This window comes from Dama dama, chromosome 5 (genome assembly GCF_033118175.1).
Source record: "Dama dama isolate Ldn47 chromosome 5, ASM3311817v1, whole genome shotgun sequence".
In the NCBI taxonomy this organism is placed as follows: Eukaryota; Metazoa; Chordata; class Mammalia; order Artiodactyla; family Cervidae; genus Dama; species Dama dama.
The window spans coordinates 84,790,111-84,817,462 of NC_083685.1; the positions used below are offsets into that span (position 1 = coordinate 84,790,111).

At 49.0% G+C, this 27,352-nt stretch overlaps 2 protein-coding genes across 2 annotated transcripts; both read left to right on the forward strand.

Moving 5' to 3' along the window:
• The first annotated feature begins 1,232 nt into the window (after nt 1-1,232).
• Nucleotides 1,233-7,963, forward strand: CCL5 (C-C motif chemokine ligand 5). The gene is made up of 3 exons (XM_061142765.1): nt 1,233-1,392; nt 2,894-3,005; nt 7,496-7,963. The coding sequence occupies exons 1-3, from the start codon at nt 1,317-1,319 to the stop codon at nt 7,581-7,583; spliced, it is 276 nt and encodes a 91-aa protein (XP_060998748.1). The 5' UTR covers nt 1,233-1,316; the 3' UTR covers nt 7,584-7,963.
• A 3,413-nt stretch (nt 7,964-11,376) lies between these two features.
• Nucleotides 11,377-27,117, forward strand: HEATR9 (HEAT repeat containing 9). The gene is made up of 15 exons (XM_061140732.1): nt 11,377-11,464; nt 12,853-12,902; nt 15,067-15,248; nt 15,496-15,622; nt 15,843-15,899; nt 16,099-16,155; nt 16,764-16,821; nt 17,209-17,339; nt 22,494-22,676; nt 23,047-23,139; nt 23,230-23,349; nt 25,408-25,481; nt 25,960-26,011; nt 26,445-26,531; nt 26,749-27,117. The coding sequence occupies exons 1-15, from the start codon at nt 11,377-11,379 to the stop codon at nt 27,115-27,117; spliced, it is 1,728 nt and encodes a 575-aa protein (XP_060996715.1).
• Nucleotides 27,118-27,352: the final 235 nt, after the last annotated feature.

Genomic DNA, 27,352 nt, shown 5'->3' on the forward strand with positions numbered 1-27,352 from the left:
CTTTGCAACCCCATGGACTGTAGCCCACCAGGCTCGTCTGTTCATGGAATTTCTCAGGCAAAAATACTGGCGTGGGTAGTCATTTCCTCCTCCAGGGGATCTTCCCAACCCAAGGATCAAACCTGAGTCTTTTACGTTCCCTGCATTGGCAGGCAGATTCCTTACCACTGTGCCACCTGAGAAGCCCATATGTATATACAGATAGATATAAATTTTTCTATACATACATATTTGAATCAATTTGCTATACACCTAAAATTAACACAATTTGTAAATCAACTATGGTTCATTTTTTTAAGTCAGTCTGAAAAAAAAGAAATATTTGGGTTCAAGCCCCACTTCCTGCTGTGTGATCTGAGGACCTTAATGACCTCTTCTGAGGCTTAGTGTTCACTTCTATAAAAGGAGAATAATAACCATCCTGCCTCAAAGTCTTCAAAAGAAAGAAAAGAGACAAGTTCTCCCCATTCTGGGTGATTCAGTCCCCCTCAGCCTCCAAGTTACATATGTGACAGTAGCTAGCAAGAAACATCCTTGGTATAAGATTACATTTTTAAAAAATTACACTTTTTAAAATGTGTTTGCCTTTGTCACTGTCAATAGACTCTTTTAGATAACTCAGAAGTCAACTTCAGCCCAGGCCATACTGTCACTGATTTTAAATAACCCAAATAGGAAATGATGAACATAGACTTCTCTAATGCTTGGAAACGGAGGGAGGATCTCGGGTCTAATCAGACCACCGGCTTGAGTTCAGTTTCAAGGATGCCCCAATGACGCATCTCATCACGATGAGCGGTACTTCATGGAGGGAGCACTGCACTGGGAGCCAAGGCACCCGGGCTCCCATCTGGTCGTTCTACCCCCTCCTCCTGCCCCGGGAGAACCAGCTTCCCGACCTCTGGGAGGACCAGGCACCGCCCTGGCAGACAAATCCCGGGCTGTTTGTGGTGGAAGAGATTTTCTGCCACCGCGGCTTGTGCTGGCTCTTCTCGAGGGCCAAGAGGGAAGTGATGAGCTCACTCTGGATGCGAAGGCCGTGAGAAGAGAGAGAGACACACACCCTCTCACACACACACACACACTCACACACACATAGATTTCCGGAGGCTATTTCAGTTTTCTTTTCCGTTTTGTGCAATTTCACTTATGATATCAGCAGCAGTATGTGGCTGCTATTTGGAAACTCCCCGAGCGGGGGCGCCCCGTCTGCCGGCCTGCCTCCCTATAAAGGGCCGCCTGGCACCTTGTGAAGGGCCAGTCGGAGCTGCAGAGGATCAGCGCGTGGATCGCCCCAGACTCTGCCCACAGCTACCATGAAGGTCTCCGCCGCTGCCCTCGCTGTCCTTTTGACGGCGGCCGCCCTCTGCGCTCCTGCGTCTGCCTCCCCATGTAAGTCCAAGTCCTGACCGCCACAGCCCCCGGGGCCAGCCCTTAGACTCGCCCGGATCTCGCCCTCTTTTCCTTTTTATATATTAACAAAAATTATTTATTTATTTCTATTCCTTTATTTTGGCCGTGCTGGGTCTTCGTTGCTGGCTCTTCTCCAGTTGCAGTAAGCAGGTGGCTACTCTCTAGTTGCAGTGCTTCGCATTCCAGTGGCCTCTTGTTGTGGACGGCAGGCTCTAGGGTGCCTGGGCTCAGTACTTGCGGCTCCTGGGCTCTAGAGCACAAACTCGGTAGTTGTGGCGCCCCGGTTTAGTTGCCCCACGGGTATGTGGGATCTTCCCAGACCAGGGATTCAATTTGTGTCTCTTGCATTAGCAGGCAGAGTCTTTACCACTGAGGCACCAGGGAAGGTCTCGCCCTCTTTTCAACTGCAGCCTTTATACCGTCTGACTCCTATGGTTTATATTCTTCCGCATTGCTTCACTCAGATGTCCAGTTGTCCTGGATAGATCTCTAAGCCACTCCATGGCAGGGACCCCTCTGATCAATTTGTCTGTGTCCTCAAAGTCTACACCCCAAGCCATGCAGGTGCTCACCGAGTGTGAACTGGGGTTACTAGCCGGCAAGGGCTGCTCGAGCTGACCTGCAAATGCCTCTGACTCATGTCTGTCATCACCGGCAGGGTTTCTAAGAAGTTTCTAAGCTCTTGACTAAACCCCTCCTGGGACAGTCATATCTTCCCCATTTCATAGATTTTGAGAACAGATAACAAAATCTAATTAAATGTCCACTATGGGTCAAGTATTATGCTGATTGCCTCACATATCTCATCTGACTTAATATTTGCATCCAGTCTTTGAGTAGCTGTCCTTGTCAGCCCAGAGAGGGTAAGTAACCTGTTCAGGGTCACGCAGCTGGGAAGTAAGAAAAGTGGAGTTCAAACCCAGTTCTTCTTGGCTCTGAAACACTACTACTCTATTCGGAAATGGCAACTGACCCTTCCCAGGGGCATCCTGAATTCACTGACCAACAAAAAGTCCTCCTTCTCTCAGTAGCTTCAGGCAGAGGCTCCCATGATGCAGTATGCATCTTCAGGCCCCTCTTTGGTGTCCTGGTTGAGTCATGAAGTCTGAATTTTAAAAACCTCCCCACAACCCAGCCTAGGTCTCAAAGAAACCAAGTTCCGAATCCACCGAGGATCCTGGGAGGGCAAGAATAAGGGCGGAGGAACCAGGACCAGCCCAGAGGAGACCCAGCGTGCCCTGAGAGCCCAAGGCATGGGGTTATGGTGTAGAAGGACGGAGGCCAGTGGCCTCAAGGGTTAGGTGAGAGAATCCCCACTCTGGCACTGTGTGTCCACGGCTAAGTGTCTTTACCTCTCTGAGCCTCAGTTTCAGCCAAAGGAGGAAAATAGTCTGCTGGAGCTAAATCATATAGAGCGCCCAGCGCAGTTCCCAGTGTGTGCTGGCGATGGACCAGGAGTCTCCTTCTTTCCTTCTCCCAGATGCCTCGGACACCACACCCTGCTGCTTTGCCTACCTCTCCCGCCCGCTGCCCCGCAACCACGTCCAGGAATATTTCTACACCAGCAGCAAGTGCTCCATGGCAGCAGTGGTGTGAGTCTCAGCCCTGTGGGAACCTCGGGGGTGGAGGGAGGGAAAACTCCCTCTCCAGAATCAGTCTCCCCGCCAGGAGCCCTCAAAGAGGGTGCCATATCCATTCCCACCCATCCTCCAGCTGCTCAAATAGCTCTGGTTCCGCCCTCTCTGGATTCAGATTCCCCAGCTATCATGGAAAAAGCTAGACAATGTGTTCCTGGAGGCGCCCCCTGACTCTGATGGACTAGGATAGGTCTCTGATCTTTATGGATGTGACTGTTACTTGAACCTGGTCTGCAACATGCCTGGGTGGAGAAGATCGACTCATACATCCCTTTCCAGAAAAGGACCCCACAGTCCCCCACATCCCGCCCCTAATCAAAGCCACCCACAACCTCAGAGGAACTAGAGAGGAGAGGTCAGAAGCCAAGGCCCTAGTTGCAGCGTGTTGGAAAAAAAAAAAGTTATTGATTGATGAAGAAAAAATAATGAAATGAGATTCTCCTTTAAACACGCAATTTGGAAAAATTATAATTTTTGCTACCTAGGAAGTGCCTGCTATGTGTCAAATGTCTTACATGCATTAGCTCAACATTTTATCATAGCATCCCTGACAGGTATGAAGAATTCTCTCCACATTTTAGAGAGTGAAATTGAGACCCAGAGAGGTTCGGTGACTTGCTCAAAGTTGCTCAGTAAGTGAGGGAGGGAGCCTGTCTCTGGAGCCTCCTCTTTCGAAGCTAGTAAGATCATTAGTGATAGTTGCTTATGGAGTTTAAGATGATAGAGACTTAAAGAATGAAAATGGGGCAATCATGACGTTTTCTGTATAATGATGACTTTTTTGTTGTTGTTTGGGTTTTTTAAATATTTAGTTATTTGTTGGGCTGTACTGGGGCTTAGCTGCTGGCATGCAGGATCCTTTTAGTTGCAGCATGCCAACTTTTAGTTGTGGCATGTGGGATCTAGTTCCCTAACCAAGGATGGAGCTGGGGCTCCTGCACTGGGAGCGTGGAGTCTTACCCACTGGACCACCCACGATGAAGTTTTTTAATCCAAAAATTCCTGTGACACTGGCAAAGTTGTAGGATTCATAGTTGTAGGTATTCAGAGTTGGTCTTTGGTCCTGATGAATTCTTCAAATTATTGCTATACTATATATTTGCTATCTAGTACTACTAATTTTATTTCTGAATACAAGTATTTTTTGGACAGAAAAGCAAAACAGAGGAACATTCTTTGAGCACCTATTATGGGCAGGCAGAGAGGAGTAAATCACCATCTCTGCCCTTCTGGGACTCAGAGCCTAAGACAGACGCAGCAATGACCAGGACACCCTACATAAGAACATGACAAAAGGAAAGAAGGAATACACAGCTCTTTGGGGCTTAGCTAAGAGAAGGGATTTAGGGCAAGTTTGTGCTGTTTGACTTGGGATTGGACTGAGGGATGGGGTGTATCAGACAGCAAGGATATTGTCAGAACTCTCATTAGGTTTTTGTAGAGTATCCATGTAGAAAAGTATTGAGGGCTTCAAGGCTCAGCACAGAGAATCAAAAGTGTGAAATGAGCTAGAACAGGGAAAGTCTAGACAAGAGGGGTCCAGTGGAGAGGCTGTCCACGTGAGTGGTACTGAGGTTGAAGAGGACTTAGGGAAGGGAAGGAGAGACAGGGGTGAGGAAACTTCCGAGGTGGAATCAGCAAGCCTGGGAGGTGATGTGAGGTCAGCAGCAAGGAAGAGAGAGGGCTTGAGGGTGACGACGCTGAGGTTTCAGCCCACACCTGGAGAAGGGTGAAGCGTGGAGCCCCCTAAAGTCCCAAGGAAGGGCTGTTTTAAAAGGAAAGGGCTGGGACTTCCCTGGTGGTCCAGTGGTGAAGACTCTGTGCTTCCAATGCAGGGGGCATGGGTTCCATCCTTGATAGGGGAACTAAGATCCCAGGAGGGCGGGATGAATTAGGAGATTAGGTTTGACATAAATATCCATGTGTAAAATAGATAGCTGGTGGGAAACTGCTGTGTAGCGCAGGGAGCCCAGCTCGGTGCTCTGTGATGACCTAGAGGGTGGGGTGGTGGGGTGGGGAGAAGTCCAAGAGGAGAGGATACATATGTATATCATTTCACTGTACGGCAGAAGCTAACACAGCCTTGTAAAGCAATTATAGTCCAATTAAAAAAGGAAAAGGGCGAAGGTGTCAGCACCATGACCCTGTGGAAGGGTCCAGCAGGGAGTGTGAGCTGAAGGGTTAGGAGCTGAGGACAAGGGGCTGGGGCCGGAGGTGTGACACTTTTTTAAAGGAGGAGGGGGTCTTCTGATGTCAGAGTGGCATGTCAGCCACCTCAGCAGCTCCAGTGAGTCTGTCTTCCCTGGAACCCCAGCTCTTCCACTTAGCAGCTGTGTGAGCTTGGGCTCGTCCCTTAACCTCTCTGAGCCTCAATTTCTTTGTCTGCAAAGTGGAGTAGAATAGAGGTATTTCCCTCCCTGGGTCAAAGTGAGAATAATAAAGAGAAAAATGAGATTAGACTATCTCTTGGCACACAGCTAGGTGCCTGGTTAACTAATCCTCTTTCTCCCCTCAAATGTATTCTTAGATACATAGAAGTGGCAAGTGAAACTTGATGAGCGAATCCAATTCATCCAGTCACTAACTCGTTCGATAAACATTCATTAGGCACCCACGGTGTGCCACAACTGGGGCCAGAGACTTGAGGGAGCGAACGGGACGAAAGGGCAGTGATGCTGAGCACACTTGCTCCCCGGGAGGAGCAGGTGAAGGTGGAAGGTAGTCGGGCCAGGACAGGGTCCCCACGGAGGCGGGGGGCGTGGGGAGAGATGGCCTGGCAAGGGAGGCTGCCGTCCAGTCTCACATTCATCAGAGAGGAGCGGGAGGCCTGGGCACCCCACGCTCTAGATGGCGGTTTCCTGGCCTTTAATTTCCTGGCCACAAGCCAGTGGGGCCGAGGAGACAGGACAGTGAGCCGGCAGGATTTCCTGCATGACACCTGGCTGGTCCAGGGCAGGGTCTGTGTCGGAAGCTCCCTCACCACCCCAAACAAGAAGACAGCTCAGAACAGCTGGATTTCTCTTCTCTGCACGCCGAGAAAGGGGGAGAAAGACAGTGGGGTGCTCAGGGTGCGGCTCAGAGAAGGAGAAGCAGCTCCCCGGAGAGCACATGCTCTCCATGACAGAGCAGGGAAAGGGGCCAAGAGATCCTCTTCCTCATCAAACAACCCAGGCCTTCACTCTGTCTGAAAAAAAATCCCAGAAAGACGCAGGAAAGCATCCTGCAGGAGAAGGCAAAGTGAGAAAGGTGCAGGGAGGCAGGGCGAGGTGGAGAGGAAACTGTGAATGAACTGGCGACCCTGCCGGCCCCTTCCCTGGTGCCTCCGTGGAAAAGAACCCGCCTGCCAAGCAGGAGATGCAGTTTCGATCCCTGGGTCGGGAAGATCCCCTGGAGGAGGGCATGGCAACCCACTCCAATATTCTTGCCTGGGAAATCTCATGGACAGAGGAGCCTGGCAGGCCACAGTCCACGGGATTGCGAAAGAGTCAGACACAACTTAGCGACTAAACAGCAATAACTCAAGAAGTGCTGCTGGCCAGGCCCAGGGCATCCCCCAGAGAGAACCAAGCTCCCAGCAAACTCCAACTTGTACCACGGACACCTGTAGACTGGCCTCCACATCCTGGCCGGTTAATTGCTTTGACAAGTGCTCATATCTCCGGGCCCTCAATCTCTCCAAGCCACCACATCCACTACCAGGACCTCTGTTCTCATGCTGCTCTGATCCACCCTAAAACAGAGGCCCCACGGCACCCCAGTAACAACACATATATGGTATTTTCCAAAACTCATTCACACTCACTTATCTCATTTGAGCTTCACAGCAATTGTGCAAAGTAGGAATTATTTCTCTCCATATCTTAGAGGTCAATGTAGACTCAGAGGCCCTAAGTGATTTTGCCCAAGGTGATCTAACCAGTCAGTGGTGAACTCAAGACTCACTTGAGTCCTTCTTCTGTTCACCCACAGACCGGTTCCTTCATTGAGTGTCTACGTGTGGCGGGCACTGTTACCTAAAACCACACCGTGCGTTTTTTTTGCCACCTCGTCTCCCACTTAGTCAGCCATGACTCAGTTCTGGAGGGTGCCTCTTTTTCTCTGCATCTTCAGCAGCCAGCACAGGTTCTGAAACAGGAAGTGCCGAGAAAAGGCTAGTGGTTGACCAGCTCAACCCTGGGCGCCTCGAGCCCCGTATTCCCTGAGCTCTCCAGGGTACATGTGTTTGTACAGGGGCGCAGGGGTTACAGTGCACATGTAGCTGCTTCTGGCTTGTAGCCTTTTGACCCAATAGAAGAGAAAACATCCTTTCCTTGAAAGCCACAAACACAATCGTGGAGCTCCGAAAATAACCCACCCGGTATCATTTCCTGCCGGCCTCAGTCCCCTTCATCCCCAAACCTGGCTGTCTCCACACTGACCAGGTCCCCCTCTCTTCTCTCCCACAGCTTTATCACCAGAAAGAACCGCCAGGTGTGCGCCAACCCAGAGAAGAAGTGGGTACGAGAGTACATCAACACTTTGGAGTTGAGCTAGGGTGGAGGACGCCTTCAAGCTGAACTTGTGCAAACTCTGCTTCTCGCTCTTGTCCTAAGCAGCTTGGGAGGCTCCCCCGCAGTGCCCTCCTCCCACCCTCTCCTGGGAGGGCACAGATTCCACCTCTCGCAGCAGCAACTGCTATAAAAGCCCCCCAGGGTTCCGGGGGCTCTGCCATTGTGCACAGGAGGTCTCTAAGCTCACCGCTCTGCAGTCAGAAAGGATGTCAGCGTCTCTGGAGGGGAAGGAGGGAGGGAGACTGGGGTCCTCTGGTCATGGCCCGTGACCATAGCCCCCATCTCGGCCCCTCCCTGGGGAGGGCTGGACTGGCAAATGTGGAGAAATCAGCTTTTCATTAAAATTCTCAAAGCGATCACAAAGCTGGCTCTTGGTTTGATTTCCTCTCCAGAACCAACCCCCTCCCTCGCAAGCCAAGCCTTGGATCCAGGGCTTGTCCTGCTGGGCGTCCAGCCTGGATCTGGGGGCTGTGAGCAGAGCCAGGGGAGCAGGCTCTGTGCACCTGTGGCTGTGTGAGCCAGTGGCTTTTCTACTCTGAGCGAAGACCATAGTCATATCTCCCAGCCCCGGAGCCCCACGAGTTTCTGTCCCTCCCTGCCGCACCCCTCCCTGCTTCCCCAGATGGTGGTTGACCCTTCCGCCTACTCTGCTGGCTTCTTCCCAAGCCCACCCAACCCCTTACCTGCAGTGGGTTTCTTTAAGCCCCTGGAATGGGTTTTCATGGTGCTCCCAAACACCTCAGTTCTTTCAAATTAAGAGAAGGGGGGATTTTGTGGTTTTCTGCAATGGTACCAGCACTTTGCAGGTGGGAGTATTCCAACTTTCCCACTGACGTGTTCCTCCCTGTGAGCCTGTTTTAGCAAAATATATCTTCATAATTAGAGCTGGCATTGACTGAGCACTCCTTCTGTGCCAGGCACCGCCAGCCCCTTACATCCACCATCCTTCATCCTCACAACCCTTTGGGACAGGGTATTACTAACCCTGTTTATAGTGGGGGAAAACCCTTGACAGGAGATGGAAATAACTTGCCAAAGGCCCCAAAGCAAAAAAAAAAAAAAAAAAGGGACGTGGGAGGGGATACAATGAACAATTAGACCCACCAGGTCCAAGGTCCAATGCCAAAGCTGATGTTTTTTTTTCTTCCATCTTCAATCTGCAAAATTTCAAACCTACTGAAATTTGCAAGAATATACTCTCCATCTAGATTCAAATATTACTTTATCTACTTGCTTTATCTGTGCATATATGTGCCTGCGTGACACATATATCATATGGATGGTTGTCATACACATTTTATCTGTGCAAATATGTGTGTGTGACACACATGTGTCATATGGGTGGTTGGCATACATATTTCTTTCTGAAATAAATGTTGCAGATGATTTATCATTTCCCCCTTAAAATTTTGCATACATCTCCTAGTAACAAGACATTCTACAGAATCACAGAATGAGTAGCATTTAACACTGGTAAGGTATTAATTTCTCACATACCATCCATGATCAAATCCTCACAACTGTTCAGTACTGCCCTTTATAATCACTATTTTTTTTTAATCCAGGATCTAATTACAAGTACATACTGAATTTAGCTAACATGTCCTTTAATAGACTTTGTCTTTAAGTACATGTTTATTTTTGTAGGAATTCAGATTGGATTTTTGTAGAATATTTTTTAAGAGGGGTTTGTCTGTTTGCTTCTCCATGAGGAGAGTCAGCTTGAGTATTTTCGGCGGAAAACCACAAGGTGACGCTGTCTTTCTTAACGTGGCACATCAGGGCACGTGATGTCCGTTTACTGAAAGTGATGGTCCTGTCGGAGGACTTGGCCGCGGTTTCTCAGAGCGAGCTGCTCCCTGTGTGCCGAGCGCTGGGGTGCGGTGTAGCAATCACTGCAAGCAATCAAAGGAGTTCTCTGTGGTGCAAACGACACAGAATCTTCAACCAGAAGCAGGGGCTCAGCAAGCAGGACTCTACAGCCAGGGCTGCTGGTGGCAATGCAAGCTGATGCACAGCGGATAGACTTTGAGATAACATTTCTCCTTATCAGTGTTACTTGAGTGTCTATCCACATTTGCATTTTTATTATTGCTGTTCATATTTTTTTTAATAGTCCAAGGGTTTCTTTTATTTTTTAATATTTGGCAGCACACAGGCAGCATGTGGGATCTTAGTTCCCTAATCAGGGATCGAATCTGTGTCCCCTGCAAAGCAAGCATGGAGTCTTAACCACCAGACCATGTTAGGAAAATTAAGATGGAGGTAGTCTTGTTCAGGCTTCAGATTGCTGTCATCTGGGACTTCTCAGCATTCAAGTCTGGATGCAGGTTTTCAGTCCCAGTTGGTGATGTATATGCTATTACCTTTTCCTGTTCTTTTTATTTTACTTTCCGTGACTGCATATTGAAATTAAGCCAAACAATTCTCTATTAAATATTGGGATTGCATATTGTGTGTTTGTATCAAGTGGTTTCTTTTGTTAACAAAGCCTTCAAACCTAAAACAAAAGTAAAACTTTTAGCAAAACAGACCCCCAGGGAAGTCCTCATATAGTTTTAAAAACTCACATTTTTTTCCAAAATGAAATAAAATAAATGTGTTCGTGAACAACAACCAAAAGAGTTCTACCTCTTGCTGCCAAAGAAGGAGGTATGTGTCTGATTGGGAGAAGGGATAGTTAAGGAGTTTGAGATGGACATGTACACACTGTTATATTTACAATGGATAATCAACAAGGAATTCCTGGACAGCACAGGGAACTCTGCTCAATGTTATGTGGCAGCCCGGATGGGAGTGCGTTTGGGGGAGATGGATACATGTATACGCATGGCTGAGACCCTTCCCTGTTTGCCTGAAACCATCACACCACGGTTTGTTTGTTTGTTCTTTAATTATATTTATTTTAATTGGAGGCTAATTACTTTACAATATTGTGGTGGTTTCTGACATACATTGACATGATTCCGCCATGGGTGTACTTGTGTTCCCCACCCTGAACCCACCTCCCACCTCCCTCCCCATCGCATCCCTCAGGGTCAGCCCAGTGCACCAGCCCTGAGCACCCTGTCTCATGCATGGAACCTGGACTGGCGATCTATTCCACATATGGTAATATACATGTTTCAATGCTATTCTCTCAAATCATCCCATCCTCGCCTTCTCCCACAGAGTCCAAAAGTCTGTTCTTTACATCTGTGTCTCTTTTGCTGTCTTGCAGATAGGGTCATCGTTACCATCTTTCTAAATTCCATATATATGCATTAATATACTGGATTGGCATACCATTTTTTGTTAATTGGCTATACCCCAATACAAAAGGAAAAGTTTTTGAAAATTTTTTTTAAAAAGTAAACACTTCAGAGGAGACAAATAACAAGGGCTATGTGAGCTTGAGGTTCATTAAGTGCTTTGACTTTCTTTTCTAATTTATGCCTCACCACTGTCCCTCGAGCTCGCCAGACAGGCATAGCTTTCCTCCTTTCAGATGAGGAAAGTGAAGCTCCCAGAGGGAAAATGACTAGCTCAAGCCACAGGCCAGTAGATGCCAGGGCTGGGGCTCCAGAGTAGAACCAGAGTGTTCCATGCGCCTAGGTGATCTGCTCACACAACACTTGGAGGCTTCTAGCTCTAGAAGCCCAGACACCTCACTAGTCCTCTTGTGCCACAGACGACAGGTCTCCCCGAGCTCTGCCCCAACTCTCACAAGGGAGCAGTCCCTGTAGTCCCCTCGCCCACCCAGGTTCTCTCTGCCCCCCGCCCCGCAGGAGAAGAGGATGGCCTACGAAAAATCGGTAGACATCTCTGACATCAACAGGGCGATGTTCAAGTGCCCATGGCTGGAATATCCAGGAAGGACCAAAGGTGAGGTTAGAATGGACAGGAGTGGAGTCGGGGATAGGAACCTGGAAAGGAAAGCTCCCTGACCCCCAGTCCCAGGCAGGAGTCCGGGTGATGTCAGCAAGTCTATGGGAAGAGTCAGGGCAGATCCTTGGGTACTTCCAAGGCTCCATACACCCCTCAAGGTAAGTTCCCAGGGCCCTCTAAGGCGGGATGTCTCTGTGACACCCCAGCTTCTGCTTCCTCATCTGCTCTGCACTCTCACAACTCCAAGGTTTCAAGGTGCTCCTCTTGCCCACTGTCCTTCCTCTCATCTGTCTGGCTACCTCTCCTACTTACACTGAAGACTTAGCTTGTGGATAATCTCCTCTGGAAACCTGCCCTGCTCCTCCCCACCAGTTTAGGACCCCTCATCGAGACCACATATGCCTTAATCCATCCTCACATTTATTTCCTTTCGTGAATCCCCAGTAAACGGTTCTATCTCACCAGTAGACCAGTGATTCCCAAAATATGTTCCCAGGACCAGCAGCATCAGTATCTCGTTAGAAATGCAACTTCTCAGGACTTACCTGGCGATCCAGAGGTTGATTCTGTGCCACCAATACAGAGGGCAGAGGTTCGATCCCTGGTCAGGGAACTAAGATCCCACGTGCGTGTACACCACACACCCCGCCCCACCCAAAAAGTGAATTCTTAGACCACACCCCAGAGTTACTCTGGGGATGAGTCTTCATCTGGGGATAAGGAAATCTGCATTTTAATAAGCCCTCCAGGAACTTCCTTGGTGGTCCAGTAGTTAAGACTGCGTCCACTGCAAAGCAGGGCACGGGTTCAATCCCTGGTCAGGGAACTAAGATCCCACATGCCACTCAGCGTGCCCAAAACAAGCAAACGAAAAACAAGATTTCCAGTTTTTTCCAGTGCCACTGAAGTTTGAGAACCGCTGAGCATTTTTACCATTAACCGCACATTAGAATCCTTCGGGAAGCTTTCTAAAATGCCTAGGTCCCTTCCTTGGACAATCTGATTCAATTAGTCTGATGCAGGACTGAGGCATGTTAAAAAATTCCCTTAAATAATTCTAATACGCAGCCAGGGATGAGAACCACTCTGTGAGACCAGTGTGTCTTCAATTTCAACATGTGTAGGAATCTTACTCAAATAAAGATCCTGACTTAGTAGGCCTGAGAGATTCTGCGTTTCTGAGAAGCTCCCAGACTGCAGTAATCCTGCTATTCCACAGACCAAGCCACCAGAAACATACGAGCCCCTTAAGGACAGGAATTATGGCTTCTTTACCTCCCTGGTGCCTGATAGCAGGTCAGCTAAATGCTAATGCTTGATAAATGAACACCCAGAAGGACAACTCTTCAGCTCACCCTTGTCCATGCGGGCTCTTTGCACCACAGAACTCAGAAGAGCTGCAGCTCCTGTCTTACTGCCCTTATCCTGTCACCAGGTAAGACCCCTGACTTCCGCCACCCTGGGAGCCTTGTTGGGGGAGGAGGGTCAGCAGACCACCCCTTCCCATTAAGCCTAGTTCACAGAACTTTACGGGCTCTCCTGGTGGCTCAGACGGTAAAGAATCCACCTGCCAATGCAGGGGACCTGGGTTCGATCCCTAGGTCGGGAAGATCCCCTGGAGAAGGGAATGGCCATCCACACTAGTATTCTTGCCTGGAGAATCCCATGGACAGGGGAGCCTGGCGGGCTACAGTCCATGGGGCCGCAAAGAGTCGGACACGACTGAATGGCTAACACGAACACACACTTAGAACTCTCCTCTCACCCCTGGGGCTGCCACTAACTCTGAGTGACCTTGGACAAGTGGCTTTCCCTCCCTGAACTGCAGGAGTAGCCTCTGTCACAAGCCAACCCCTACCCCACTCCCTTTGTCTAGTGGCTGTGAGGTAACATCTGTAAGGTTTTGGCAGGCAGTTGCTTAATAATGATTTATTTTTGAATTTCAGATAAACAATGACTTTTTTTCAATATGCCTATGTCCTAAATATTGCCTTCACTGCCTGGAATCAGAATTCAGTGGGACATCCTGGGGTTTTTTTTGTTTGTTCTTAATTGAAGTAGAGAAGTTGATTTATTTGGCTGCGCTGGGTCTTAGTTGTGGCATGTGGGATCCAATTCCCTGACGAGGGATTGACCACCACCCCCCGCTGCCAGGTCCCCTGCCATGAAAGCTTGGAATTGTAGCCAGTGGACCACCAGGGAAGTCTCAGTCCTGTTTTTTATTTGCTTGGTCCTTACAAAATCTGACAACCCTACTTATAGTGAGTCAATGTCCCATTTTCTGAAGTCATGACGATCACCTGCAAACTCATTATGATCATCTCGGTCACCCCACTGGGAACCACTAGCCGAAGCCCTTTTTCAGAGAGTTGTTGTAGGGAAAGAGAGGCTTGAGAAAAGACAAGAATGAATCCTTGTCAAATCTTCAGAGAAATCCCCTGACCCATCCAAAACCCTTGGCCACAACCAGAGCTTCAGTTTCACACATGTCTAAGATAGATTATTTGAAGAAATCCTGTTTTTCCAATGAAACTATTAAGTTTCATGAGGACAGGCATAACTGTCTCCCCAGCACCGAGTGCTTGGCACATAGTAACTGCTCAATAAAAATCTGTTGAATGCCTGAGTGAATGAGCGGGGCCCCAAAATACCCCTCTCTACTCCACATCTCCCCTGCCCCTGGCCTCTTCGTCTCCTTGCCCAGATGACTTTTTTTTTTTTTTTTTTAGTTGCACAAGGTCTTCATTGCTGCACGTGGGCTTTTCTAGTCATGGGAAGTGAGAGCTACTCTTCATCATGGGCTTCTCACTGCGGTGGCTCTTCTTCTTGCGGCTCATGGGCTCCAGAGGGCAGGCTCTGTAGCCGTGGCACACAGGCTTAGTTGCTCCTTGATATGTGGGATCTTCCCGGACCAGCGATCAAGCCTGTGTCCCCCTGCATTGGCAGACAGATTCTTATCCACTGGACCACCGGGGAAGTCCCCAGATGACTTTCTCAAAGTCCCTTGAGATTCTCAGCTAACTGAACTGTAGACAGTTGTCCCTTGGTATCCACAGGGGATACCAAACTCCACGGATACTCAAGTCCGTTGTATAAAATGGAGTGGTGTTTGCATATAGCCTACACACATCCTCTCTAGATTATTTATAATGTAAATGGTATGTAAAGAATTACCAGGTACATGACAAATTCAAGTTTTGCTTTTTGGAACTTCTGAGCATTTCTTTTTCCAAATATTTTGAACCCATGGTTGGTTGAATCCATGGGTGTGGAACCTGTGGCTACGGAGGGCCAACTGTACTCAGATCCATTCACAGACCAACAACGGTTTCCCACTCTATGTCGTTAGTCCTTCACGACCACCTTGGGAGGGGTACAGAACAAGGACGATTAGCCCCATTTTGCAGAGGAGAAGACTGAGAACTTGGAAGGGTAAAGTCACTTGCCCGAGTCACACAGTTGGTGAGGAGGTGGCTGTGTCTTCAGCTCGGACGAGAGGCTGAAGGATGTTTCCCTCGTCTAGTCCCTTCTCACCCTGGCCCTCTTCCTGGCTGAGAAATGTCCCCTGTGGCTGCTCTGCCACTCACACCTGCCTCCAGGCACCAAAGGAAGAGCTCCCCCCAAGTCCGGAGTGCTGGAGGGAGCACCCGAGCAAGCCAAATGCCGTACCTTACTGCTACTCCAAGAAGCCCGAGATCTACACGCACTGGTATGCCCTGTATGATCGCCGAAAGGAACGGGAGTCCCAGAAGATACTGAGGAAAATGAGAGATCACCCCAGGTGTGTTTCATCCCTTCCTGTTCTCCACGCCCTCCCCATCTTCTAGGAAAGGACGGAAAGAGAAGAAAGGGGTGGATGGGGCTGGGGGAGGGTGGTGGCTGCAAATCAGCCTACAGACTCCAGAGGAGACCCTGGGGTAGAAGGAAGCTGATCTGAGCTGGGCTGAGGACCAGAGGCAGAGGAGAGTCTGTGAAGTGAGGAGGAAGGGAACGAGGGGACCAGGGCTACCTGTGTGATTTCTCCCGAGGTACCTCAAGGAGGGTACCCTCAGCCAAAAGCTCCATCTCCCCATGAGCAAGCTGACTCGCAGGTCTCCGGTGGAGTCCAAGCCCTTAGACCCTGCTGGGGATCCCCTGAAGTGGCAAAGGTTAAAGGTCAGGGGCCATGGCGGGGGCCGGGGCAGAATGGGGAGACTTCCTGAGGATGCCTGTACCTCGGGCTCACACCATCCTTCCGCCCTCAGACCCTGCTGGCAAAATGGAGTCGGGGGTGGGGAGGAGAGTGGATCGGGTGAGCTCCTTCCACTTTGAAAGAAGCGTGGTAGAACTGTCCTTGTCCCTTTCTTCCCCTCCACTGGCTCCCCTGGATGGGCAGGAACTCACAGAAAGCCTGAAATCTCCCAGGGAGGATGAGCAGCTCTACGCAGCACAGGTGAGAAGCAGCAAGGTAGAGGGGTGTGGCTACAGGCCAGGTAGGAGCTGACTGAGCTGGGGAGAGGAGAAAGATGCTGGAGGTGGAGCGCGGGGAGGACTGATGCTCCAAGAACAACCTCCAGCAGTGTCCAGAAGGTGGCAGCTCCTGGCGGTGGTGTCGAGGCTCGCTTCCTTTTCCTCTCCCCCTGTTCCTGCAGGCTCTGGGGTGCCTGGGGGTCAGAGACAAGTTTGTCATGGACGCACTGCGGCAGGTGGTGAGTCTGGGGCTGCACGGAGTCCAGGAGAGGAGGACACAGGGCCCGCGGTCTGTAGATCCTTGGCACCTGAGCACAGACAAGGCCCACCAGGGTCAAGGACGATGGGGCCGATGCAGGAAGGAGACAGCCACCTTGTGCGGCGTGTGCCCAGTTCATGCCCTTGGCTTCTTTAAAGGGAAGCTTGATCTTAAAGGAAGGGGAAGAGGGGCTCTGAAGATCCCCTTTGTCTGACAGAGAAGTTGACTTTGGGGGTGGGGGTGGGCTGTGTTCTTACCCTTACTCTCATTTAAACTCTTTGGTACTAGAACTAGGTAGCAGTAGCTGCATTTTTCTAATGAGAAAATGGAAGCTCCGAGAGGCCAGGTGACCTGCTCCAGGCCTCATGGCTCAGACCCGGATAGGGATGTGAACAAAAGTCTTACTCCTAAGTTATGGTCCTTCCATCTCATCGCCCTGCCTGCACCCCGTGTTTGAGCATAAACAGGTCCCTCTCTAGGCCTCGGTTTCCTCATCTGTAAAATGAAAAGTTAAGCTGAGATGATCCTGAATGCTCCTGATGTTCCACCACCTTAGGGCATGTTCCCACCCCCTACTTCTTAAATCAGGCCCAAGCCGGTCCAGAGAAAGTGAAGTATGAGGCCTGTCGAGCCCTGGCCATCCTGGGTGAGTAGGTCCTCCCCGGGTGGCAGTAGGGTCAGGTGAGGAAGGAGGCAGCGTAGCCGCAATCCACCTTTAGGGAAGGACAGAAGGGATGGACGGCACCCCCACTGCAACTTAGCCATTGGCAGGTCTGGGAATTATCCGAGGGGTTGTTGGGCAGAGAGAGGAAGGTGGGGTGAAAAGGGAGAAGAGGTAGGAGGAAGACGGAGAGCGGGCTCTGGGAACTGCGGTCATGCTTAGCCAGCTGCTCTGGGGTCCTGGGGGGACGGGCGACCGTGGGACCTAGTCCTTGGAACTGAAGTCATGAGGATGCAGCGGAGTCAGGTGGATTCTGGCAGAGAGGAGCAGCCCCGGAGGCTCCATCCTGACCTGAGGCCCCTCCCTGCCCAGGATGCCTGAAAAAGGACGTGATCCAGACTCTCATCAAGAAGTTGAAGGGGCAAAATGAGGGACAGAGGATGGATACTCTGATAGCACTTCGGACGGCTCTGAACTCCTGGGCTACTGTCCCCAGAGATCAGGTGACTGGGGGGGAAGAGTCAGTCCCTGGGGCAAGGTCGGACCTGTCATCAATGGTGCTGGCTGGGGTTAAGCCAGGGAGAGTGTAACCTAGCTTCTAGCTCTGATGGGGGGGACGATGTCCTCGTGGAGTCCCCTGTGGAATAGGTTCCCTGGACAGAATCACTCGCGTAGCCCCTGAACTGGTCATACCACCTCTGAAAAGCCAGCTTTCAGAGTTGTCATTTGTCCATCTCTAAAATGGATATAGTAGTCATAGCACCGTTGAGAAGATTAAATGAGATAATATATGTAAAGCACCTACTTCAATACCTAGATTCTTATATATATATATATATATATATATATTTATATATTTATTTATTTATTTGGCTGCACCAGGTCTTATTTGCACCCTGCACACTCTTGGTTGTGGCAGGTGGGATCTAGTTCCCAGTTCAGGGATCAAACCTGGGCCCACTGCACTGGGAGCGTGGAGTCTTAGCCACTGCTCTGCCATGGAAGTCCCAGCACCTGTGCTCTTTCGGTGACCACGCATCATCATTATCATCATCCTTAAAATAACTGTTAAAGGAAAACCTCTGCCCAGAGGGGACAGGGACCAAGAAAGTCTGCTGACACTACTTGAGATTATTCCCCTTTAGGGTCCTCTTACTTTGACCCCATCATTGCTCCACATGAAACAGAATTCATTACATCCACTTACTCAACAAACATATATTAAACAGCTATCATGGGCCAGACACCATCCTAGGCCCTTGAGATACGTCAGCAAACCAAAGCAGGCAGAGATCTCAGCTTTTGTACAGCTTACATTCCAGTAGGGCGGGGGGAGGGTGGAGACACATGAAAGTAAACATCACTCAGTCATGTCTGACTCTTTGTGACCCGATGGACTATACAGCCCATGGATTCTCCAGGCCAGAATATTGGAGTGGGTAGCCTTTCACTTCCCCAGGGGATCTTCCCAACCCAGGGATTGAACTCAGGTCTCCTGCATTGCCAGCAGATTCTTTACCAGCTGAACCACAAGGAAAGCCTGGGAAGACACAGAATAACCAATAAATTTCATTATACAGTATGTTAGATACAGCAAGTGCAATGGAAGAGTTATGTAGAGTAATGAGAGTGATCAGGAATGCTGAGTGCAGATGGAATGAGTTGCAATTTTAAACAAGGAGGACAGGGGAGGCCTCATGTGGAAGTCGTCGTTTGAGCTCAACCACGAAGGTGAGAGGTGAGCCTTGCAGATATCTGAGAGAAGGCACTCCCAGTAAAGGAAGAATCGAGGCAAAGTCCCGAAGGCAGGGGCAGGCTTGGTACGGGCAAGGAATAGCAAGGAGGCCATGTGACAGAAGTGGAGTGGGACCCGAGAAAGCAGGAAGAAATGAAGTTGGATCAAAGACGTTAACAGGAGACTACAGCATATGTGGCCTTCTGGATGACTTTAAGTACTTGAGCTTTTCTTCTGAGTGGAATAGGTTTTTGAACAAAGCAATGATGTGATCTAACTTATGTTTCGAAAGGTCACTCTGGCGGACTTTCCTGGTGGTCCAGTGGTTAGGGCTCTGTGCTCTCAAGTGCAGGGGGCCTGGGTTCAGTCCCTGGTTGATCCCTGGTCGGGGAACTAAGATCCCTCATGTGGCACAGTGGCCAAAAGAAAAGGTTCACTCTGACTGCTATGTTGAAGAAAGATGGGCAGGGGATGAAAGACAAAAGTGGGAGCAGAGAGACCAGTTAGGAGTTGTTAAAGCAATCCTGGTGAGACACGATGGTGGCTTGGGCCATAGTGGTTGCAGTGGGGCTGGTAAGCAGCTATTAATTTCTGAATATGTACATAAGTATTAATATTTGTTGGTATGTTTTGGCTGTGTCAGGTCTTAGTTGTGGCATGCAGGATCTTGTAGTTGCAGCATGTGGGATCTACTTCCCTGAACAGGGATCAAACCCAGGCCCCCTTCATTGGGAGTGTGGAGTCTCAGCCACTGGACCACAAGGGAAATCCCCTGCATATATTTTTAAAGTAAAACTCTGACAGGTTAAATGTGAGCTGTAAGAGAAAGTGAGGCAACAATGAGGAAGCCGAGGCTTTTGGCCTTGAAATTGAAAGGATGGAGTTGTCATCAACTAAGATGGAGAATGAGTTTCCCTGATAGCTCAGTTGGTAAAGAATCCACCTGCAATGCAGGAGACCCCGGTTCGATTCCTGGGTCAGGAAGATCCCCTGGAGACAGGATAGGCTATCCACCCCAATATTCTTGGGCTTCCCTTGTGGCTCAGCTGGTAAAGAATCTGCCGGCAGTGCCAGAGACCTGGGTTCAATCAAACCTGGGTTCTATCCCTGAGTTGGGAAGATCCCCTGGAGAAGGGAAAGGCTACCCACTCCAGTATACAGTCCATGGGGACATGACTTTACTTCAAGATGGAGAAAGCTACATATGGAACAGGCTTGGAGGTAATATCAGAAGTCCAATTTTGGACAAGTTATGTTTGTGATGTCTTCTGGACATCCAAAGGAAACAACAAATAAGCAGCTGGATATACAATCTGGAGTTCAGAAACCTGAACTAATGGAAGAAATTTATGAGTTGTCAGCATATAGGTAGCATATCATGTCACTCAATGAGATGAGAACTAAGAACCAAGAATCAAGACTTGGGGCAGCCCAGTGTTAAGAGGTCAGAGATAGAGGAAGAACCAGTGAATACTAAGAAGTAGTCCACAGGTAGGAAGACAACCAATAGTATGGTATTCTGAAAATCAAGTGAAGAACATTTATCAAGGAAAGGAGACAAATCAACCATATCAAATAGTATAAGGACTGAGAATCCACACAATGGATTTAACCGTGTGGGGATCATTGATTATCCTAATAAGAACTCTTCTGATGGGGCAGTGAAAGTCTGAATGGGGTAGGGTTAAGAGAAAATGGGAGGAAAGAAGTGCAAGATGGCAAGAATGGGCAACTTTCCAAGTTTTCCTGGACAGAGCTGTAGTCAGCAGCAGGGGTAAATTCTAGAAAAAGAAAAAATAGCAGCATGTTTCAATGCTGAGGAGTAATGATCCAGTCGTTAGGAAAATGATCATTTTGAAGAGGGTGGGAAGAGCTGTGCAGCAATGTTCTTGAGAAGATGAGAAGGGATGAGAGTAAACACATGAGAGACTGACTTTATTTTTTTCAATATTTTTATCTATTTGGCTGCACCAAGTCTTAGTTGTGGCATGTGGGATCTTTAGTTGCATGTAGACTCTTGGTTGCAGCATGTGGGATCTAGTTTCCTGACCAGAGATGGAACCCAGGCCCCTACATGGGAGTGTGCAATCCTAGCCACCAGACCACCCGGAAAGTCCCCAAGGTTGACTTTTCCAGACAGATGGTCGTGGTCCACAGTAATGCGGAAAGGAAGAAATATGGGTTCAGGTACTGGAGGTTGTACACAAGTGGTAGTAAGTGTCTCTGGAACTTCTCTTCTAGTTGCTTTTATTTTGCTCAGTAAAGTAGGGAGCAAGGTCATCAACTTAAGAGGATGGAGGAAGAAGTGCTAGAGGGTCCAGAGGAAGGAATATGAATTAGGAAGGTGGGAAAGAGAACTGCCCAGGGAAAAGCAGTCTGACCATTAGGCATCATTAAGGGTCTACATAACGTGTGTGTTCATATACTTCAAGCAAGATTAGCCATCATAACTTTGTTTTCCTCTGGAAAGTGCAGGCATAGACTCGGTGGGGAGCTGAGTACAATAAAGAGGGGGTAAAGGAGTTCAGGGACCATGGAATTGAAGCTGGGTAAAAAGGCAAGAAAGTGAGGAGGAGGGCAAAGTTGCTCAATGAATTGTTAAGTCTTTGTGCAGTCCAACAACTTTTTTAATAGAGTGATTTATTAGCATTAAATATTCAAAAAACATTCACTTTCATTTTTATTTATAAGGATTTGAAAGTAAAGAATATAAAAATTACAGATAAATTATTTCATTAAGAAATGTTTAAAAAATAAAAAAGCAATGGAGATAACACGAAATGCCTAAGTGATAGATCTGACCATGTACTTTTATAAACCCTCACAATCCCCCGCATGTACATCTATACTTACATAAAAGAACTCATCTTTTATGTAATAGCCAACTAGATAGTAAAAACTCCAATTCCTGTTTAGAAGAATTCAATTAACAATAAGAATAAAAAAAACAATAAGAATAAATAAAAGCACTCTGACCACACTATACAAATGTAAGGAACTTTTATCGACAATTTACGATAGAAAAAAATCATGAATAACTACCCCACATATATATTCACATACAGGTAATGAAATAAGTTCAAAGTAAAGCTATTTAATGTACCCCTTTTAAAAAAAAATTCATTGGCGTACAGTTGCTTTACAATGTTAAGTTTCCACTATACAGCAAAGCGAATCAGTCATTTGTACATATTGCTCTTGTTTAGTCAACAAACTTGGACAAAACATGTCCAACTCTTTGGCAGCTCCATGGACTACAGCCCATCAGGCTCCCCTGTCCATTGGATCTTCCAGAGAGGAATACTGGAGTGGGTTGCCATTTCTCTTTCCAGGGTATCTTCCCAACCCAGGGATCGAACCCCTGTCTCCCGCATTGGCAGGCGGGTTCTTTGCCACTGGGCCCAGGGAAGCCCCATACATACTTTTTTGGATTTCCTGCCCATTTAGGTCATCACACAGCACTGAGTAGATTTCCCAGTGCTCTACAGTAGGTATAACAATAACTGCTGACATCAGAGGAGAACCAGAAGGACAGGAGGAGAGGGAGTCATAGAGAAGGTGCAGTAACAGGTCACGATAAAGTGTCTGCGGGAATTAATGACTGATATAGTGCCGAGGACAAGGTTATGGGAGGAGAGGCGTCAATGACCTGTATATTTTTTTCAAATGCCAAAAGCTGAGACAGCAGAGGTATTAAAGAGAGTAACGCTGACCCACCCACAAGAAAAAAGTCATAGAGAAGTGAAAGGATGTGAGCTGGGAGCAAGTAGATGGCAGCAAGAAGAAGGGAAGTGGTAAACTAAGCTCTTGACAGGAGATTCCTTCTAGAGAAGAGGGAGAATGGTCTGGAAGCAGTCATGAATTGCCCTCCTAACAAAGCCTGACCAGAAACCTAGTCCAACCGCCCTGTCTCCCTCTCAAGAGGACTGAGGTGGAGGATGAAGAGAAGCTGGCGCTGGCGCTACTGATGCTGATAAAGAAGTCAGGGTACAAGGCGGCGGCGGAGGCGGCCCTGTGCTTGGGGTTCCTGAGGCCCTACAGCAACATGGCCCGGGAGCACTTGCTGCAGTGCCTGTGCCAAGGGCCGAAGACCCAGCAGATGAAGGTGTGAGGGGCGGGCGGCCGGGCTCCCTGGGGAGCCCTGGGGAAACAGCGCTGACTCTGATGGGCCCTGGACCCTGTCATCCTCATCCCAGAGAAAAGGAGCTTCAGCAGGGAGCACAGCAGGGTCCTCTGTGTGTCTGTGAATGTGTATGTGGGTCACACGGGCATAAATGTACACAGATCTGTGTATATTCCATTCATCCACGTATGTGCACATGTGCACACACATGAACTTGTGCTCTCACTCATGAGGCCAAGAGGGAGGAGAAAGGACTCTGCCTGTTTCCTGCAAGTTCTAGCCCTCAAGCGCGCGTGGCCACCCAAATGCCTCTTGGTCTGGTATACCCCACCTGCCCTGCCCACCCCCACAGGCACTCACTGTGCTGGTCAAGATAATGGGTGTGCACTCAGCCACAGTTGTCAGGAGCATCCTGGACCAGCTGTCCTGTTCCAGCGTCCTGGAGGTAAGCTAACTGCCTAGTACCCCTCCTGCTCCAGCACAAGGATGTGCTGGGAGATGAGGAAGGTGGTCTGTCCTTTGTGTCTGCCCTCAGCACCGTTTTGAAGCCACCCAGATGCTCAAGGCCATTGGGCTGGAACAGATCCAGGCACATGGTCTAGAAGAACTCACATTTGACCTACTCAGGAAGAAGACATACAATGAACCTTTCTTCGTAAGTGAGATCAATGCTCCCAAGCCCAGGCAGCCCAAACCTGTCTCTTCACCTTTCTCTAAAGGACCCCCACCCTGCCTTGGCTCCCACCACACTGCTCCCCAAAGATCAGTTCAGTTCAGTCTCTCAGTTCTGTCCAACTCTTTGCAACCCAATGGACTGCAGCAAGCCAGACTTCCCTGTCCATCACCAACTCCTGGAGATTGCTCAAATTCATGTCCATCGAGTCAGTGATGCCATCTACCACCTCATCCTCTATCGTCCCCTTCTCTTCCTGCCTGCAGTCTTTCCCAACATTAGGGTATTTTCCAATGAGTCACTTCTTCATATCTGGTAGCCAAAGTATTGGAGCTTCAGCTTCAGCATCAGTCCTTCCAATGAATATTCAGGACTGACTTCATTTAGGATTGACTGGTTTGATCTCCTTGCAGTCCAAGGGATTCTCAAGAGTCTTCTCCAACACCACAGTCAAAAGCATCAATTCTTCGGCACTCAGCTTTCCTTATTGTCCAACTCTCACATCCATACACGACTACTGGAAAAACCATAGCTTTGACTATGCGAACCTTTGTCAGTAAACTAATGTTTCTGCTTTTTAACATGCTGTCCAGGTTGGTCACAAGGAGCAAGTGTCTTGATTTCATGACTGCAGTCACCATCTGCAGCGATTTTGGTGCCCAAGAAAATAGTCTGTCACTGTTTCCATTGTTCCCCATCTATTTGCCATGAAGTGATGGGACTGGATGCCATGATCTTAGTTTTTTGAATGTTGAGTTTTAAGCCAGCTTTTTCACTCTTCTTTTTCACTTTCATCAAGAGGCTCTTCAGTTCCTCTTTGCTTTCTGTCATGGGTGTCATCTGCATATCTGAGGTTATTGATATTTCTCTGGCTCCAGATCACACCATCACGGTTATCTGGGTCATTAAGATCCTTCTTGTATAGTTCTTCTGTGTATGCATGCCCCCAGGCATGCATCACATTCACCAGAACACAGCTCCTGTCCCCAAGCCGTCTGGCCTTTGTGCGGGCAGTTTGCTCAGCTAAGAATGCCCTGCCATTCCTCCCTCCTCTGAAAGGTGGGGAAACTGCCTCTGCTTTCAGTTCCAATAGTGAGTAGCTCCTCTCTCCTACTGCCTATTAGAATACGACCGCCCCTTCCAGACCAGCCCAGACAACACCTCCTACGGGAAGCCTTCCCATCACCACCAACAGAATCACCCTGCCTCCCTGGCTTTTACCTTCCTTAGAGCTTGCTACAAAGCCAGCCACAGAACTGCTAAAGACATTTTTCTAAGCTGTGCATCAGATTGCGGCTCACCACTGCAAAGAACTTCTCAGTTACTCCCCAAGCTCTCAGGAGAGCTTGCATAGCCCTTCACCACCCTAGGCCCACCTGACTCTCCAGCCTCACCACACTCGTGCCCAGCCACACACCAGCAGTGCTTAGGAGCACCCTGTCCTGACTTATACCTGGGATCCCAGTGTAATTACTCAGAGTGTCCCACTCTGAAGACTCTGTACGGTCACCTAGCTAAACTGAACTATTTTCTGTTCCCTAATCTCTCTGTGCTCTCTCCTGCCTCCAGGCTTTTGTACCTACTCTCCCTCTGCCCAGGGAAGTTGGCCCCCAGCCTCTCAGCCTAGTTAACTCCTACCCATGCTTCAGGTTTCAGCTGCAGCATCACTTCCTCCGGGAAGTCTTGCTGGTACCCAGACTGAGCTAGGAGACCCTCCTATTGTCCTTACATTTACTTCAGGAGTCTGACTGCCTGTTCACTTGTCTGCTTCCCCCACCAGACCATGAGCTCCCTGAGGCAAGGACCATACACACAGCACAAAGTAAAGACTCAATGAAGGTTGATGGTCCAGTGGTTAAGACTTGACCTTCCAGTGCAGGAGTTGTGGGTTCAATCCCTGGCCAGGGAGCTAGGATCCCACATGAAATAGAAACAATACTGTAACAAATTCAAAAGGTCCACATCAAAAAAAAAAAAAAAATTTGGGAAGCACTTAAGAGCACATCCCTGAGTCCTTGTCCCACCTTAACCTCTCTTCAGGCCATAAGGCAGGCTGTTGCTGAAACTGTGGAAGAGCTCAAGATGAAGTCCACGATGTTGAACTTGGTGGAGGCGTGAGTGGCTTGGGCTGGGAACTGCCAGGGCCAAATCCTAGGCTGTGGGAAGGGGACAGAGGGTCAGTGAGAGCTAAGAACCTACTGCCTGTTCTCAGCTGCACTGCCCAGGCCACTGGCCAAATCACTCTTTGACCTCCAGGCTTTTCTTCATTTGTAAAGAAGGGGCTGGTAATACCTACCACTCAGTGTTGCTATTTAAAGCTCAAGTTAAGATGAGGACTTGGAAGGGACTGGTAAAAGGTAAAGTTCTGGACAAATGTCAGTCCTGATCATCACGTAGTGCCCCTTGAAAAACTGTTGTACCGACCTTTCCCCTCCCAGTCCCTTTCCTGACCCAAGAAACAAAGAAGGGGACATAATGAAATTAACATCACTCATCAGTCTATGCCTGACTCACTCTGGACTGTAAAAAGCAGCCAGTCTCCCTCCTCGTCCCCTTAACTGGACCACAAAACACTCACTCCATTCTCTTCAGGCAGCTGATGAGCTCAAATGCCATGGAACGCCAGGAAGCAGTCATCTCTCTGGTAAGGCCAGCTCCACAACTCTGACCAGATGTGTTGATGGCTGGCGGAGTGGGCAGTCCAGGAGAGCTACTGCGGGGAAAAAAGGGCTGCAAAGTGTGGGGAGGTGGTTTGCCAGCTTTATTTTAGACTTCCCGCCCTACCAGGAGTTCAGGGAAAGCTTTTCTGCAGGACTGGAGCTGGGTAGGAGAAGGGACAGGTGAAGGGTGTGAGAGGCATTGCTCAGATGTGACAGAAACTATCTTGACTCTTCTGGTGAAAAAAATTGTACCGGAACCCAGTACAGAGGCAGGTCCTCAAAGGTAAGGAAGCAGCTGGGAAGCCACATCTCCTGTCCAGGCACAGGGTCATCACAAGGGCACTAGAATGGAAGACAGCGTAGATGGGGCATCTTCCTGGGCTATCTACTGAGGTGCCCTCATCCTGCCTCTGCCAGAGCGTCCTGGGGATCCGCAGCCCACAGGTGTTCCACTTGGTCCTGGACATGCTGGATGTGGAGAAGAACACGTCTGTGAAGAAGAGCGTAAGGCATCCCAGCCCTCCTCTTCCTCCAGCCTCTCCCACTCTCCTCACACCACACGCCCTCTGCCGGCGGGGAGGGGAATAAGCCCTTAGACGTTGTCCCTTGACCTCATTCCCTGGGACCCAGAGTGACCTGTGACCAGAACTACCACCCACCCACCCCCAAACCCAGGGCTGGCCTGAAGGGAGCCAGCCACAGGGCCTTTGTTTCAATGCAGCTACAAGAAACATTAATTCTTTTGGCCTCCATTGATCCCTGGATCCATAACAAGCTAAAGAACAAGGTTCTGTTTGTATGTGAGATGCCAAAGACCAGCATGAAGGTGGAGTTCACAAGGTTCCGGAAAGAGCCTGAGAACCCTGAAGAGTCAAATATCCAAGACTTTCAACTTACAGAGCTGAACCCCTTGTTTCTTACAAAGTCCAGTGCCACGTTAGACCAACAGAAAAAGCTAAACCCCCCAAAAGGGTCTGACACCCCTGGCTTCCTACCCTCTCTCTATATAGCCCCCAAACACAAGTCACAGGGGTCCTGGACACAAGGGATCAGAAAACAGCTCCAGATCTTTGCTGAGACCCCCAACTAGGTCAGTTGTTTAGGTCGAGTCCCTGCCCTTTCCTTAAGGGTGCTTCTCAGGCTCGCCTGAGGAAATGATCAGTACTTATCTTCCATGAATAAATAAGCATCACTCTACCTACCATGATGGTTCCCTTCATCGTGAGCTGCACTGGAACACAGATCTCCTCACTCCTGGCTGGGCCTTCCTTGTTCTCAGCCACATGTCCTTTCCATGAGGCAAACCTGCTCTGGATGGCCAGCCT

Bases quoted from the DNA above. Each gene is read 5' to 3' on its own strand.
- CCL5 (XM_061142765.1), top strand. From the start codon at position 1,317: ATGAAGGTCTCCGCCGCTGCCCTCGCTGTCCTTTTGACGGCGGCCGCC. The intron at 1,393-2,893 runs GTAAGTCCAAGT...TCCTTCTCCCAG, and splicing joins TCCTGCGTCTGCCTCCCCAT to ATGCCTCGGACACCACACCC. The intron at 3,006-7,495 runs GTGAGTCTCAGC...TCTCTCCCACAG, and splicing joins TGCTCCATGGCAGCAGTGGT to CTTTATCACCAGAAAGAACC.
- HEATR9 (XM_061140732.1), top strand. From the start codon at position 11,377: ATGGCCTACGAAAAATCGGTAGACATCTCTGACATCAACAGGGCGATG. The intron at 23,350-25,407 runs GTAAGTGAGATC...ACCTCTCTTCAG, and splicing joins CATACAATGAACCTTTCTTC to GCCATAAGGCAGGCTGTTGC. The intron at 26,012-26,444 runs GTAAGGCCAGCT...TGCCTCTGCCAG, and splicing joins AGGAAGCAGTCATCTCTCTG to AGCGTCCTGGGGATCCGCAG.